The sequence below is a fragment of the Budorcas taxicolor genome, chromosome 7 (genome assembly GCF_023091745.1).
Source record: "Budorcas taxicolor isolate Tak-1 chromosome 7, Takin1.1, whole genome shotgun sequence".
Taxonomy (NCBI): Eukaryota; Metazoa; Chordata; class Mammalia; order Artiodactyla; family Bovidae; genus Budorcas; species Budorcas taxicolor.
The window spans coordinates 46,356,817-46,373,290 of NC_068916.1; the positions used below are offsets into that span (position 1 = coordinate 46,356,817).

Genomic DNA, 16,474 nt, shown 5'->3' on the forward strand with positions numbered 1-16,474 from the left:
TTTGAAAACAGACGGGGTGGTTTAGAGATGATGGGGATCCCAGGCGAGGGGTTGGCGTGCTTTCCCTCAGTGTCACTGAAAAGAATTTCTTCAGTGAGCCCACATTTCAGGGGCACAACACACTCTGGATTATCGAAAGTTGAGAAACACTTAGGTGATTATGGTAAATAATTCACACAAATCCTGAGGAACGCAGTCTATTCTTCTGTGCACACTGGAAGAGCAGAAACCTGAAGCTGTCTCCTCTTGGCTTCCCACCCTTTGAGTGACATCTAGTGGACGATTTCTGATAAACACAGGACTGGTTTTTAAGGTGTTCCTTTTCCAAGGTGAAGGAAATGCCATTTACCTGGAAACTACCTAAACCTCTGTTCCACCTGTGCTTCCGTCTGAGTTGAAAATGGCACCGAGGCCAAATGGCCTCTCTTTGTTGGTTAGTGTGCCATCTTGGGCCTTGTTATGGTGGTCAGCATTTCTGTGTTTAAATCTGGTTATCACTTATTAGCAGTGTGATCACAAGGTACTCAATCTCTCCCAGTCTGTGTTCTCATGGCTCTAACAAAAGGACCTGCCCTTCAGGGTTGTCACAAGGACAGAATGAATGATACCTGGAAGAGACTCAGCACAGTGCCTGACACACAGTAAATAACCAGCTCCTGGAAGCCACAGCGTCCACATCACAGATTTCATCTGCACGGACAACACTCTTGGGTGAATGGCTACTCAGTATGGTTTGTCCAGGCAGATGTGTGCTGATATTACTGATGGAGCGATATCATTTTAAGATGCATCTTTTTTCTTATTACTTAAAAATTTTTATTTTATATTGGACTATAGTCGACTAGCAATGTTGTGTGTTTCAGCTGTACAGCAAAATGATTCAGTTACACATGTATGTATTCTTTTTCAGATTATTTTCCCATTTAGGTTATTAGAGCATAGTTCCCTGTGCTATATAGGAGGTCTTCCTTGATTATCTATTTTGTATATAGTAGTGTGTATATGTTAATCCCAAGATGTGTCTTTAAAAAAAACTTTTTGCCAAAATATAATTAATAAGTAGGAATATGTAATCTAGACACAGTGAAGATCTTGGGGGAAATTTTTTAAGTCTTAATAACACCTTATGTTTAGGAAAATTCCAAACAATCTTTCAGGTTTGAGTGAGAAGTGTTGTTGTTGCTTTTTCATTGAAAAGGCTGGTTGTGTGATGGCTTAGGAATTCTATTTTTATTTCATTAGGCACAGTTTGGAAAGGAAAAACGATCCTTTACATTCATCCAAGATATGCAGTGTGCTATGTATTTCCTCCTGGGTAAAGTCTGCTTCAGAATCAGGCACATTTCTTTGTGCCTTTTAGGCAAATTTAGATTAAGGTGAATGTACCTTCTGAAGCACAGAGTGTCTGCAGTTTGCTAACAAGTTGAGATAGCCAGAGTTTTGCTACTCTAGTGTGGTAGGGATCACCCCTAAACACCCACAGCTGTAGGAGGGCGTGTACAAAGCTGACGGCATGATGGGGGCCTTGGTGACAGCACCTTCCTTGCCTTTGGAAAGCTCCCAGTAACAGGGACCCCGTCCTGTAGGAATCAGCGTGGCCCGGGTTGACGGCTCAAGGCTTCTGTCACTCCATCTGGCAAGTAAGTGGCCCAGGGGCTCTGGGTCCAGCCATGAGTCAGAGAGATGGTCAGGAGGGAGGAGGTGGCAGGAGAAAGCTGAGCTCAGAGCCTAGAGATCCAGGCTGGACGACCAGCCTGCCACCTGCCACCCACATGGCTGTTGGAACATCTGCTTTCTCATCCATGAAATGGGATCTCACCCTTGCCCGGTGTCACAGGATGAAAGGAGACTTTATACGAACCGCCCCCAGAGACCATCAGGGTCTGAGGCTGCTCTCCCTGCCCCAGGGTGCAGTGACCTCTGCGGTATTTCTCGGGGTGGGCTGCCCCACCCAGGGTCCCCCACTCCTGTGATGAGAGAGACCAACTTAGGACTCAAGGGCACAGTAACTTGGAACACACCAGTCAGAACAGTTTAACATTTTACTAAATCAATTCACACAAATTCCAAATTGCAAATATAATTAAGGACAACAGATTCTGTTCTGCCTTTTAAATCTTTCATTTTTCAAATCCAACATTAAGACAAAAAGTAAACAAAAATTAAGTCTGCTGCAAATTCATGATTTTTCTTCTTGAGGGGAGGAAAAAAGAACATTATGGTAAAAAGAACGCCACTGGGTGTACAATAAAGCACCACGACACACGGTTACAAACGGGCTTCCTGCACTCTGCCCCACACAGAAGACACTGCTCTCCCCACTGCTCTGCGTCAGGCAGGATTCCATTAAAATAAAACTATAAAATCTCCTAGGTTACACTAAAGTCAGACACGGTCTGGAACAGTGCTTAACAACAGTAATGTCAACTATCAGTGCTAACGTAAAAACATTTTAGAAGGTCAAAACAATTAAACTGGAAACCAAAACCTCATTTTCCCTAGATGAGCAAAACGGGGCGGGGGAAAAAATGAAAGGGTTCCCGCCTTCCATTAGGAGTGGAGGGGATTTTTTTTTCTTTTCTTTCTTTCAAACTGGAGGCGGGGGCATGGTGCGGGCTGGCCTGCAGTTCCTCAGCCTAGTTGGCGTCCAGCTTGGCCATTTCCTGCACGTATATGCCTATACTCTCACTGTCAAAAAGCACAAAATACACCGTTTTGATGGAGGAGGACATTGTGGACACGAAGTAACTGGAGATGGCCTTCAGGATCAGCTGAGCTGCTGTCTGCTTCGGAAAACCGTTCCTGCGAGAGAGAGAACGAGGGCTCAGCAACTATGGGGCCACGGCGGCCATGGGTCCACCCTCCCCAGCCACCACCTCCCTCCAAGAGCCCAAGTTCCCTGTGCTGCGGTGGCCTGGTGCTGTGTCAGGGTTCACGAGTGGCCCTCAACCTCTGGTTGCTTGGACACAGGTGTGAGAGCCCAGTGCCACCAGGCAGGGGGAGGATGAGGAGGCGGAGAACTATGTCCTACAGGAGAATACGCTGTGTGCTCCCAACAGGGGGCATGACATGACGCTTTCTGAGAGGCAGTTAGCAAGGTGACAGGGTCTGTGGTTCACAGCGTGTGGGGTGTGTGCCATCTCTTGTGGGCAGTGTGAACACTCGGTTCTCTTCCCAGTATCAGTGGGACTAGCATGGGGCTTGAGATAACAGCTCAGGTTCCCAAAAGCTCCCTGGGGGGCTCAGTCTCAGGGGTAATGGAGGCTGGAGCTTCTCCAGGAAGCACCAGCCTCCATCTTGTCCATGGTAAAGGGTTGCACCCTCCCCATGGGCCTTCTGATTTCATGGGTGCCGAGCATCCTCCTCCTAGCACACACCAGCTTGGACACCCCGTAGGCCTGAGTGTCAGGGAGCTGTGTGAGGGAACAACTCTGGGACAAGTAGGCTTTTCATCCCAAGCGACAGCATCCAAGTCTCCAGGCCAAAATGACCTGAATTCACATACAATTCCATTTAAAGTAAACGTCACGTGGCTCAGAACTCGGGCAAGAATCTGAAAGCAGAGCTAACAGGATGAGCGCTCTTTGCTCCGTGTGTGCCGGGCCGTTCCTGGGCACAGCATCCAGGACTGTGGCGCTAGGCTTAGTCTAGGGGAGACAACATGGCCTTTGGAGCCAGTGGCCCTGGATTCAAGCTCTTACTGACCCCAGTTTACAGTTCAGGATACTGAGGGCAAGAGCGAGGGGCTAGAGTCCATGGGGATTTCTTAGTTCATCTGCAGGTCTACCGTCTTCCATCCGACCTGACGTTGGAGTTTGAAGTGTGGGGCCAACTTGCCAGTTTCGGCTGGGACTTTGCTTCGAATGATGTGCCTGCTGCCAGGCGAGAGGCGTTCAGGTGTGTCAGGTACAGGATTTCTCCCCGGCTCACTCACCAAGCACTGCGAGATGTGCACCACCGTAGCTTCTTTTGGAGGGTCACACTTAATCTCGTCAGCACTCGGAGCCTTTCAGAGCCGAGGAGAAAACCATTCTTGCAACTTGCTTTCAATCAAACAGGGCTTCACTCAGCTTGATAATGGACCCCTACTAACTCCTGAATGCTTCAGAAATGAAGTTCACGCTTGAAAGACACAGGCCTCACCCCAGGCCTGTTCCCAGTCTGTGTGGAGGAGCCTGCGGGCTGTAGTAGGTGCACCCCAGAGTTGGGGCTCCCTCACAGGTCCCCCACCCCAAGCACAGGGCACTCCTGCCAGCAGGCAGCACACACAAGCCTGTGACCAGACCAGGCTCAGAAGCTGAGGGGGAGCTGCAGAGGTGCTCCGGACAGGCAGCCTCCACCTGAGGACCCCCTGGGGCTCTGTGCACCAGCAAAGTTGGGGTGACCAACAAGCGGCCTGGGGTGGAGGGTGGTGGGAACGGTGCAGAAGTTTCTCATCCTCACTCCGGGACCTGCAGGCTCAGCCTGGCAAGAAGCTGTTCTCACAAGCCTGGCTCAGCTGCCCTGACTCTCCTCACAGGAGTCGAGAAGCACAGAGGCCATGCTGTCCAGGACAAGACGCAGGCTGGAAAGACTGCACGATGTAAAGCCGACCTTCTGTTTTGGCGCTTCTCTCTGGTGAGTGTGCTGTGGGGCACCCAGCTCACACCCCGGAGGGGCTACCCTTCCTTTCCCACCCCCAACTCTTGAAAGGGGGACCAGGCCCACTTTGGGGGCGAGCGTGCAGGCACAGGGTCCCAGGGTCACCCGAATAAGGGCCCACTTGAAGCATCTCACCAAGAGCAAATGTTTATTTTCCTGCTGTAAATACAGATGCTGTCCGGAGAACTCAATTAAAACGATCCCACTTGTTCTGATCCTGAGGAGGAAGCTGCCGCTGGGCAGACAGGTCGGAGTGGGGTCGCAGAGGGGGTGGTGGCAGGACTGCAAAGCTCCACCCACTGCTGGGGGCAGCCTGCACTCAGGCCAGGAACTCCAGGGACTTCTGACCAGGCAGAGCTCGGCCTGTACACACCACCTGGTTAGGTAGGGGCCAGGCAGCACTGGGAGGAGTTGCCTCTGCACTGGAAGCCCAAGACCAGGTTCCACCAGCCCCAGACACCCTACTAGCGATGCCCTCCCGGGCGTCCCTGCCTGCACCTGCACAGGTGAGCTGGGCCGAGGTGAGGGCCTCTGTTGTATGGCCTGATGGTTGCAGCTCACCTCCTCTGGCATGTGCCCCGCTGGAGCTGGCTCTGGGCAAGGCTTCGTGAGCTGCCCTCGTGCCACTCTGAGGCTGCTCTGCCCGAGCCAGGGGAGATGGTGTGGTACAGAGATGTGACGGGGCCTCCCTGGGGCGCCACCAGGCCAGCCACTGCAACTGGGCCCAGCACTTTCTGACACAGACCTTCTCCCCCAGCTTCCCATTCCTCTGCCCTGGAAGATATGTGATTCTGACTGAAGGGACATTAATCCCTGTTCCTCTCAGTCAACAGTTCTCCACTTTAGCTTCTATCAGGATTACGAAGGGGTGGCCAACATGCAGTTTGCAGGCTCCAGCCAGAAGTCTGATGAGGTGAGCCCAGGGACCATGCTCTGAGAGCTACTGTTCTACACGCAGTCAGGGTGGACTTAATAATCTGAGCTTGTAGGGTGGGCCCAGAGGTTAAGAACCTACAAGTGGGAAGAAAAGGAGGGGGTCGAAGGTCATAGAGCTGCAGTGCCCAGGCCTGTATGCCCCACTGTTAAGGGAGCACAGGCTGATCTGCCTTGTCCTGCAAGGTTGCTGTTGGGTGACTATGAATGTGATCTGTTCCCAGGAAACCTCTTGCTGACAAACCTAGACCTGTGTCCGAGGCAGTCACAGCCTGAAGAAGAGACCCAGCCACGGGACTGTGGCCATTCTGGACCACACAGGCCACCAGGAAGGAATGGGGGTGGCAGCAGCTTTCCTCTTGTCTTCAGGTAGGCCCGCAAAACGATTTCTAGTAGGCACACTTCGAAGTATTTGTAGCAGAATGGAAGGTGTAAGTGGATGCTTTCACAGGTGGGGCCCTGCACCCTTAGGACAGGGGCAGCTGTGTGCGGGCAGCAGCCTGGAGCCCCACAGGACTTGAGTCTGGGCCCTGGCTCTGTGCCTGTTTCCCCACCTGGTGGAATAAGGCAGGTAATTAAGCATTTATTACCTGGAGAGGCTGTGTACATTGAACAAGATACTACCCAGAGCCCTCAATCAATAGTGTCTTCTATAAAGCGGGAACAAGGTCTTTCTAAAGGCACACATGGTGGAAAATGGCCTCCCAGGCCCTGTGATGCCTGGGACTGGGTGACTGCTGCTATCTCTGCTGACAAAGTTGTAGTCAAGACGCCCAGTTCTCTTGGACGGCTGTCAGCCATTGACTGCTGCAGTGGCTGTGGTGTGGGCAGGGGCTCCGCTGGCCCCCCTGGTGCAGCACCAACCAGTCTGGAGGGAGGCGCTCACGTCTGCGTGTCGCACCCCTCTCATGGCCTGTGGGCTGGCTGGCCTCCCTCCTGGGTGGAACAACCGCTGCCTCTGCTCAGCTGGGGCTTCCTCTCCTGTCACTCCATTTTACCGCCACCGCGCTGTGTCTGCCTCCAGGCTGAGACCAGTCGCTGCTGCCTCTAGAGCGAGGGCGGACACGGGCTCCCACTCCAGTCAGATCCCAGTCTGAATCGTGCCGACCTCTGTCAGCACAAGCTTCCTCCACTGGGAAGCAGGTTCTGTGTGGTGCTGATGATGGGGATGCAGGCGGGCTTCCCCGAGAGCTGGGAGCCCCCCATGTTCCATGCGGCCCCGACCCAGCCGGTTGTGCTTATGCTCAGTGTCTTAAGTTGCTTTCTGAGAAAGGGCTTCCCACCCCTCGGAGAGTTTATCTTCACTTTGACCTTTTTTATTGCCTTGTCTTGCCCAGACTAAGAAGGTGTCTGAGCTTCCCTGAAGTCACTCCAGTTGTGTCTGAGGCCTCAGTCTCCGTGGCTGTTGCAAGTGGACCCCATGGGCTACCTCCCGGGTCACCTGCTCGGTGATGGCTGGGGGCTGTGTGTACACACTGGTTTCCTGTCCATTGTCCCATCTGGACAGCAGAGATTCAGGTTCACGTGGCGAAGAAGAAGGTTTCCTGCCTCCAGCTGGGCTGAGCCCCTCTTCATTTAGGGCTTTGCCAGGCGTCCCTGCTTCCAGTGAGCTTGGCCTCCAGGGCTGGGTAAGGCAGGCCTGCATGACTGCAGGCCAGGGGCAGTGCCAAGGAGGCTGACCAGGGACCCAGAGATTCCTGTGGGGAGAGGCTGCGTCTTGGGAGCTGGAAACCCCAGATGGATTTTCTGGAGGTCAAGAGTAGAGGTCCAAGCCTGAAGGCTAAGAACAAAAGTGGCTTCTGGATGGACTCTGGTTTTCATACTAGACCAGGCCACCTGTTTAATTGTCTCGGCTGTTTGGAAGGTGGATAGGGCAGGGTAGCTTGGGTGATGCAGGCAGAGTGTCTGTCGCCCCATGTGGACCCCGTCTGCTGGGAGTAGGTCTCCTTCACATCGTGCTCCTGGGCCTTCCTGTGCTCTGGCTGGCTTTGAATAACTCCATCCAGAGGTAAAGACCAGGCTCTCAGGGTCCGAGCTGAGAGCGGTGGGTTACGAGAGGGTGAAGCTAAAATTCAGAAGGCACTGGCATCCAACACAATGCTTCCAAAGCCAGAGAGAGGCCAGGGCAACACAACCCCCCAGAGGCCTCTTACCTTCTCTTCAGGGCTCATATAAGCAATTCTCCCCAAGAGAATTTGTCTCTGTTCTTTTATTTGTCTTCTAAGGCCCATGCCCAGGGAACAGGGAAGCTGATGCTGTGCCTGGGCAGGTCAGGGAATTCCAAGCAGTGTTTCCAAGGTTCTCTAAAGTCTACTCCCACAGAGAGTGCGCAAGGAGTGGTGTGATCCTCTGGCAAGGCTGACCAGACAGTAGGTGGGGGTTCCATGTGCCTAATATCAAGAGCACTGAAGCCAAGGGCCTTGGATGAAATGCTGGCTCTTCAAGTACATGCTATGTGACCTCTGGTGAGTGACCTAACCGCTCTAAGCTTCCCCTTCTTTGCCTTTGAGTAGAATTAACAGTGCTGCTCACCTTGTGGGACTGCTGTGAGGATACTGCAGATAGAAGGTTTAGCACCACTCCTGAAACTCAATGAACAGCCATAAATGGTAGTTTGAAGAAAACAAACTGGCTTTCCTTTTTAGGCTCATAAATCTAAGGGGAGTTTAATCAAAGCCCCACACTAGCTATTCCCCAAGTACTGCCCCTCCAGAGAGGGGTCGTCCCCTAATGTCAAACAGAACAGGAGGAGTTGGGGGGATCCATAAATACTGTGAGCAGGATGCCCAAGGACAGGAGGGCCAGAGGCGGTTTCCCGAGCCCGGGGTTACACTGTGGGGTCTCATTTACCTTCAGTGGGCTCTAGGATTGGCTCCTACTCTTGGGGGCTGGAGGAAGGCAGTGCAGGGCTGTGGTCAGCCTCCACACGCCCGTGACACCGGGCCTTGGCCGAGAGAAAGTGATCCCACAGCCCTCCACCAACATGTCTGCGTTTATCTTGTTTTCATTCCAGCATGGCTTTTATGCTGGAGACACTGGATGCCACAAACAAGCTGTTTTATTTCCCCTCCTAAACCCCACTGTGATTTACTGGCCAGCTCTGGTGTAATCCCATTCTCTGCTCATGAAAGGGAGGGCAGCTGTTTACACAGCTCTGTGGGGCAAGGTCTGCCCCACAGATGTGGGGCCAGGCGGCAATGCACATGTGCTTGTCTTTGGCATTCTGCCCTCTTAAAAGCTTTCAACTGATTATTTTTTAAAACATTTTACTCCATGAAAAATGTAAATAAGTTTGTAATAACAGATGCTCTTTTTATGGGTATGACTTTTATGCTTCAATTAAAAATTTCCCAATAGTCATATGAAAGAGCGTGAAATTATTACCTCCAATAAAGACTCCTCTATTGCTTCTCTCCTCGGAAGCACCTTTCATCAGAGTAGATCAAAGTGCATCCGAAATGCTAATTAACTGTGCCTTAGAACCGTCTGTGAGGAAGGGTAGTCCCTTAGCCTCACTAGCTGATAAGGCAGGCCAGGGACAGAAAGGGTGATTCACTTCCCAAAGGTCACACAGCAGAGCCATGCCAAATAATAGAATTTCTGTGGGAGGATGGGAAAGTGGGAGAAGCAGGAAGCTGGCTAATTATGCTCAGATTCAAGAGCACGTTGTTAAAAAAAAAAAATCTCGCAAGGACTCTGGGACTGAGTAGGGTCAGTCCCTGGGGAGATTCACTCTGCTGGGTGCTTGCTGACTGCTTTATGGAGGGTGCGTGTCTGCCAGGTGCTCTTAGAACCAACCGAAAGGGCTGTCAGATGCTCTAGCTCTGTCAGCTTTGCTTTCTTTTCAATATGCATTTACATGGTATTGGCTTTTAAAATGATGGTCAAGTTTTGCTTCTGGCAGAAGAAAACAGAATGAAGATCTATGGCAACTAGACAAACGGCAATCCCAAACAACAACGGCGTCCGTTCTGGACTTACCTGCACTTGGAGGTGAAGGGGCTAGAGCACAGGGCAGGGTGGGCATGGGAACTTGAGGCTGGGGTGGCGTGCACTTTCACTTGTCCTCTGTGCAGGGTCTCTCCTCCCACACACCAGCTTCGCAAGTAAGCCCCAGAAGAGGCCCCTCCCACTGCCCAGAACCGCAGGGCCAGAGGGGAGGCGTGGCACCCATAGCTAAGCTCCAGGAGGGGGATGCTCCTTCTGTCCTTGCTGAAGGGGGATGGGGAGAGGCAGAGGCTCCAGAGGAAGAGTTTTCCCGTATCGGCTCCTCTGGTGTGACTACCGTGACCCCGGGGAGCCCTGGCGCATGGTGCCCATCTGCCTACAGGCAAGGCCTTTTGCGTACAGCGGCTAAGCTCTGCTCAAGCAGACGTCCCAGGACCAGCTCTGGCACTTGGGCTGTGGGACCCTCAGTGATGGCACTGTTCAGGGAAGCAGCATTACAAGGTGTGCACAAGGTTAAAACCAGCGAAGTCCACTCTCTGTCCTCCTCGTGGGTTTGGAAGGGGAGCGCTTTGAGAAGAGCAGCTTTCTGTATGCACAAGGAATGGTTCTGGCCCAGGAGGACAATGTAGCTGGCCGTGTCATGGGGTGTCAGTGTGCTGGACCCATGCTATACTGCACAGCCCGCCTTCCTCAAGTACTGGGAGGCTCTCCATGTGCACAGGACGCCTCAGGGACAGCCACCTGCTGACACAGTGCCCTGGGCTGTAGCAGCTCGGAAGGCCACTTTCCACTTGCTACTGTGCTCTGTCCAGAGGGTGAGGCTTCTAGAGGCCTGAGGCTCAGACCCTGGGGAGGGAGGAGCCTGGAGATGTGACGGATGGTGAGACACAGCCTCAGAGGCAGCCATCCCACCTTCTTCATGGCAGAGTTCTCAAAGCATGCTCTTTTCAGAGAGCACCTTAATGTCTGAGCGGTCCTGAGATGCTGCATGATGGGGGGGACGATCACGTTTCCTTTACAGGGTAGGGGGTTAGAGCCAAAGGTGGGGTTCGTCTGCCTGCTATCACTTGGCTGGTTAGCCAGGCCCAAGCCCGAGCGCAGTGCTGCTGACAGGCAGGGACCTTATGGGCTATGTGCTGACATCTGGGGTGGGGGGAGTTGGGGGCTTGTGGCTGAGTCCTACCTGCCCCGTTAGAGGTTCAACAACTACACCCTTCCAGGGCTGCCCCTCTGGATTCTGGGTCTGTCTTAGGGGCAGTTGTACTGCTCCCCACAACCTCTATAAGTCTCCCTGAGGAGATTTCAGGGCTGGGAAGAGGGGACAGCCCTGTTTAACGTACCTGCCCACTCAGATCCACCTCATGAGCAGGGCAGTGAGACACAGGTAGAGAGGGAGCTGGAGACCGCTCGGGAATCCACGGGTAAGGGGCAGAGGGCTTTGCCTAGAGTGCTGGACGCAGCCTCAGCTGACCGTGTGCACAGAGCTCTCTTCAAGTGTGGCCCACACACACCGGGGCGAGCGCCACATGCCCTTACCTGCCGCTACCAATGGATGGAAAGGCAATGGACTTCAGCTTTTTATCATCCGCCAGCGCCAAGCAGTTCTTCACCGTCTTTTCCAGAAGTTCCTCACACTTGTCTGCACCCCAGACGGGACTGTTACAGTGGATCACAAACTTGGCGGGCAGGCCATGGCCTGCGCTGACAGCAGCTGCAGGGGACGAGAGGAGCAGTGAGTGGGGTTCCTGCACAGAGCACAAGGACCACTCTCCAGCACATCCCCCCAGACTGCGTGGCCCCAGAGCCTCCTCCCTCGGTAAGGGGGATGCCCACCCCCACCCCCACCCCCGGGAAGCTGGCGTGAGGACCATCACCACCAGGAACTTCAGCCAAGGTCACAGTAAACCCTCTCCCTACCCTCCCAGAAGGCAGAGCCTTAACCATCTAACTTGACCAAATGTGTCAGAATGTTTGTAGCCTCCAATTAATTGCCTTCTGGGGTCTCCAGCTGCCTTTTCCTCAAGTGAATTCACGTGCATTTAATTATGATGCATCTATAAATCTCTCAGACACAGCTCAGAATAAACCTATTGGGAAAGTAATCTAAATAGCATGTCTGCTGCTCTAGTCGTCTCCCTGACTGACCCATCCTGCTCGTTTTGACAGAATTAACTGGACGGTGTTTTTAGGATGGAACTATTTTCCATCTTACTCTTTTCCTCTCCTAGAAGACACCTCTTTCCAGCTAAAGACCTGCCTTTCCAGGTGTGTTCTCACTCTCTGCCCTGGGTCAGATCTAAAGACAATGGTCTTGGGTCTGCTCCCACCAGGAAATGTGACAGGTCAGCCCATGGCTCCCAGAGCATGTTCCAGGATTCCTATCCCACAAGCTGCAGCACAAAGAAGGCGGTTCTAGAACCAAGGCGTCTGATGAATGCTGCCTGCCAGATTTCTGTACAGGAGCACACTCACATCTCCACCCACTGTTCCACTAAGACACCCAAACCTTTTTGATCAAATGTTCCCCAAACCCAATTTGTGAAGAACACCCAAGTGCTATCCAGGGGTCTTGGTTGTTACTGGGTCTGCTATTTGACCAGCAGAATCCAGAGAAGAGGGATTTGTGAGAAGTGTCTCATGGTGCAGTAGCAACAGTGTGAACCCAAAGTCACAGGTCTGACTTTGAGTCCTGGCTCTGCCGACTGGTTCAAGAACTGCGGGCTTGATTGACACTGTGGGACTTAATTCACAAGTCTGCCCACGTGAGAAGTAACTGCTAAACCATGCTTGGAAAAGACAAAACCTGTGTTAGCAGTGATTATCTATTTCCTTCATACTTAAAAATATTTTAAAACATTTTCTAAAATAGATCTTAAAGAACAAAATGTGTTCTTGTTTTTGAAATAAGCAGACGTACCTTTAGTTGTGCTAAGTCTAATGGGTTGGCACCAGCTGTGGCTCCTCTGTCACCAGCTAAGATGGTATGTGGCAGCATCAGGGCCCCCTCTCATCACACCTCACGCTGAGGGCCACCAAACGGGCTTGAACTGAAGTACCAATGGAGGACACCAGGCTGGCACAGAGAGTTGCCAGGAGGGGGCTGAGGAAAGGCCAGGAGCCCCTGGCTGGGTGCTTTATGCTGTGTGTGTCCTCCCTGTTCAGTGTGGGCAGTTCCAAGGGCAACTTCCTGCAAGAGCCTGGTAACTGTGCCCCCACAAACTCTCTGCAGTGCCTTGCCCTTTGTAGGCAAAACTGAACTGAACTGGCAGAGCAGAGGTCAAATGCAATGCCACCTTCTTATTCCTGCTGGGACCCATGACTAGCCCAGGATGAGAGGTCATGTGCAGGCACTGGGGAAGGAGGTGTAAGGCCTGGGGGACCCTCAGAGAAGCCTGTGTGGTTGTGACCTAGGAACCACTGATGCCCATATTTAATTAAGATTCATTTTAAAAATCATAAATAGGATGTGGAATGGGCACTGGGGAACCATCTAGAAAGAAGAGGAAACGAGCCCAGAGAGAAAGGAAGGGAATGGTCTGTTCTCACACAGCTAGTGGGTGAGCCAGCCTTGCCCCCTGTCCTGACTCTCAGGTGCTCAGGAAACCCTGTGTCCACCTAAAATCCCCCAGTCCAGGCTGGCAACGTTGAGCAGTGCCCTGCCTTGAGTTCTCAGCAGTAATTCTCCTCATCTCACACTTCATTTTCTTACCCCTCTTATCAAGAAAGGTGTAATTGGCAAATGAGAGATGTGTATTTATATTACTCCCATTAAAAACACAGATGGCTGAATGGAAATGATTCATTTGCATCTCTCATCAGCAATTTCACAGATGGCTCAGTATCACTATAATTCTTGGCTCTCAGATTTGCCAAGTTTGGCTTCTGTAACTGCTTAAAATTTGAGGACTAGACATCAAACATTTAGAAGCTATTTTAAGTAATAAGGAAAAAACTTTAGAAAGGCAATTTTCACAACCCTTAACTCCCCTGACAATTAGTGTGTGATAAAAAGTCTACCAGGCTTTCTTCTGCCTTCATCTCGGAGACACCCATACACCTCTGAATTCTAATCTGTCCTGTAAAATGGTTTCCGTGATACAGTATATACCACTCCCAGATAAGCAGGGTGCGCCCCTCCTCACCTCCGGCTACTTCCAAGGGCCCATTCTTTTTCCGGAGTTCCAGGACAGCTTCCACAAACTCCTTGCCACCTTTCTTCTCTAGCGTGTTTCCTAGACAAGAACAGGGCGAGGTCAGATTGCCATCCCTGGGTCCCAGGGCACACACAGACACTTAGCATGTCAGATGATTACATACTAAAAATGATCTGACCAGCTAAATTCCCAGGCAGCTGCAAGATAGGAACAAAGCTGTGGCTGAGTCAGAAAAGTGAAATTTAGAAGAGATTCACTATCGGCCAGTCACCACTCTGCACAGCTGGCCACTGGGCCACCTTTGCTGCCCCTTCACGTGGGGGTGACTTGTGGTGATCCTGGACGTGCCAGAGATGTGAAGGAGACGCCTGTTCTCTGCAAGCACGCCTGTCTCGCATGCTTTCCATCAGCGTGAGAAACCAGATGGTGCTGGCTTCCAAGGCTGATGCCTCCCCCTGGATTTTCTTCTCTGTCTCTGGGGAGAACCCCCAAATAAGGAGGTTTTAGAAGAAGCACACCAGGCTCCCATCAGGCAGCTAGCTCTCCTCTTGGCAGCAGGCCCAGAAGAAAGCATTCCGATTTGGCCACCTTTGGACTAGCTCTACTACCATGCTTAGTTTCTATTTTGCAGCTTTGGTGTCATATGTGAATTAAAAAAAAAAAAAAAATGGCCTCAGACAGTATTTCCTTAATCACACTAATGATTCAGAATTGTTTCAGGTAAAGGAGGGCAACATCAGAAACAGAGCTTAAAGATGAACTTATATCAAAGCTTGGAAAGAGGGATGTCTGTTCAGGACCAGATTTTAAAAATCAAATGGGATTTTGGGAGCACTTCTTCTTAAATTAGGGTACTTACTAAGTAATCAATTCCGCCTATGAAAGCCAAGTTCCCAAATATGATTATCAACACCTATAATAAGGTCTGTGGGTTAAATGTCTCACTAGGTAGCAGCAATCAGGATCATCCTTTTAAGTTTGGCCAGCACGGGGTCTCGGTCTTCCCTAAGCTCTGCTTCCTCAGTTGTGCACATTTTAAAGTACATTCCTCACAAGAGGATAAAATACTCCCCTTAAGATTCACCGTTTGTAATGGAAAATTCCAGGTGCCCCCGGCACATTCTGTTATGGGTCAGTCAGGGTGCACTGGGATGTACCAGCCCAGATTCTCTATGGATTCACCCTGGAATGACTAGGTCTGATTATCTTAGAGAAACCTGCCTCATTAGCATGTTATTATGGAGGGGTGAAGTAACCCCAGGAAGTGTCTAGAAGGAAAAGCAGATGGCCTGGGCACTGTCACAAATAAGTCAGCACAAGGGCTACTGGCAAGCACCGCCTATAAGCCGCCCACTCTACAAAGTCTGGGGGCCTGAATGAATGTGAGCACCAGGCCATCACCCACGAGGAGCTCTCAGCTAGGGGAAGGCCTGGCTTTCAGGCAGAGATTACTGTGGGATCCCTGAGGTGGGATCCAGTGCCCCTCCTTGTGAGCCTGGACTGCCCACAAGCCTTCACCTGTCTTGGAAAGCAGTGAAGTGGGCTTTAAATGGCAGAGGCGTGCAGAAGTAACACACATCCACCCGCTTCAGAGACTTTTACTGACAGCGGCAGTGGCCTCCGGTGTTTGTGACAAAGTTCAGCATCCGGGACAGTGGCCAATGGGCTTAGGGGGGCAGGCTTGGGCCTCATGCTTCCACCACTGGGAAGTGCAGAGTTTGAGGCTACAACCCAGGTGAGTGAGGCCCAGCTACAGGATTATCCGAAACATCCATGCAACTGAGAGAAATGAATCTAAAGTCACTGGATCCCACACTGCTGACCAGCTACACCTGGTCTGGCCTTCCCTGCTCATCCATCCTCCAGCTTGAGGGATGGATACCAACATGCTCTAGGCAGGACTATTTCAGGATGCATTCTCTAGACTACCTACTCTTCAGGAGGAATGAGAAATTTGGAAGATAAAGTAAAATCAGTGCTGTATTGATACTACCAACACCTTTCTGAAATAGAAAATATTAAGAAAATGGGCTGATTTATAATTAAAGGTGTTTTATCTTAGGAAGAGTGTTTACTTTAAAATTTTTACTTATAATTAAATCTTGCTTTAATTAGAAGTGAAATTTGCACGTTAAATTACACTTAATGCATTTCCCAAACTTAAAAATTGAATCCTAGATTGCAGGCAATCAACCCGGTCAGGACTTGACTCCTACACACACATATGTATGCACATGTTCATGTAGACACACGTGTACTTTTTAACAAGAAACAGGCCCATTTCAACTGTATTGTCAACACTCTTAATGTAAGACTCTTGCTTTTTAGGCTTAACTTCAGGGTTAATCATAAAGCAATTGGCTTATTTGCCCCCAAGCATAAACATGTGTTACTCCCATGAGAACAAGAACATTATTTCATGCTTAGAAAGCAGGCATAAGTATCAGTGTTCAAAACAGCCTAAGCAAAAATGTAGGCTTGGACAAACGTCAGGCTCAGCCTGTGGTCTATTTCACTGTTAGAAAGAACTTTTTGATGGGTAAAAGTTAATCACTGGGGCTAAGCATTCCTGCACTCGCATTCCTTCTTCCAGCGGTCTCGGGACTCGGGAATTCACACCAAATATGAGAAGTGGAGTGATTACATCCTCGCTTCCTCTTTTCCCCTCTCACACATCAAAGTGGGAGCTGGAACCAATTGAGACCATGTGTGAATCTGGTTGACCATTATTTTGGTATTGTAAGAGATCTGGGTTCAGTTCTAGTTTGGACTGGTTCAGAGAAAAAGCACAGAGGTGG

The 16,474-nt window shown here is 51.0% G+C and overlaps 1 protein-coding gene across 5 annotated transcripts in view; it reads right to left on the minus strand.

The window, feature by feature from the left end:
• Window positions 1-2,028: 2,028 nt before the first annotated feature.
• LOC128050576 (core histone macro-H2A.1) overlaps window positions 2,029-16,474 on the minus strand; it is an 81,479-nt gene continuing 67,033 nt past the window's right edge. For all 5 annotated transcript variants that reach the window (XM_052642847.1, XM_052642850.1, XM_052642848.1 and 2 more), the window contains exons 7-9: window positions 13,665-13,754; window positions 11,059-11,233; window positions 2,029-2,802 (exon numbers count right to left, since the gene is read on the minus strand). In XM_052642847.1, coding sequence (XP_052498807.1) covers window positions 2,637-2,802; window positions 11,059-11,233; window positions 13,665-13,754 — 431 coding nt within the window. In that variant the 3' untranslated portion in view covers window positions 2,029-2,636. The remainder of the gene's footprint in view (window positions 2,803-11,058; window positions 11,234-13,664; window positions 13,755-16,474) is intronic.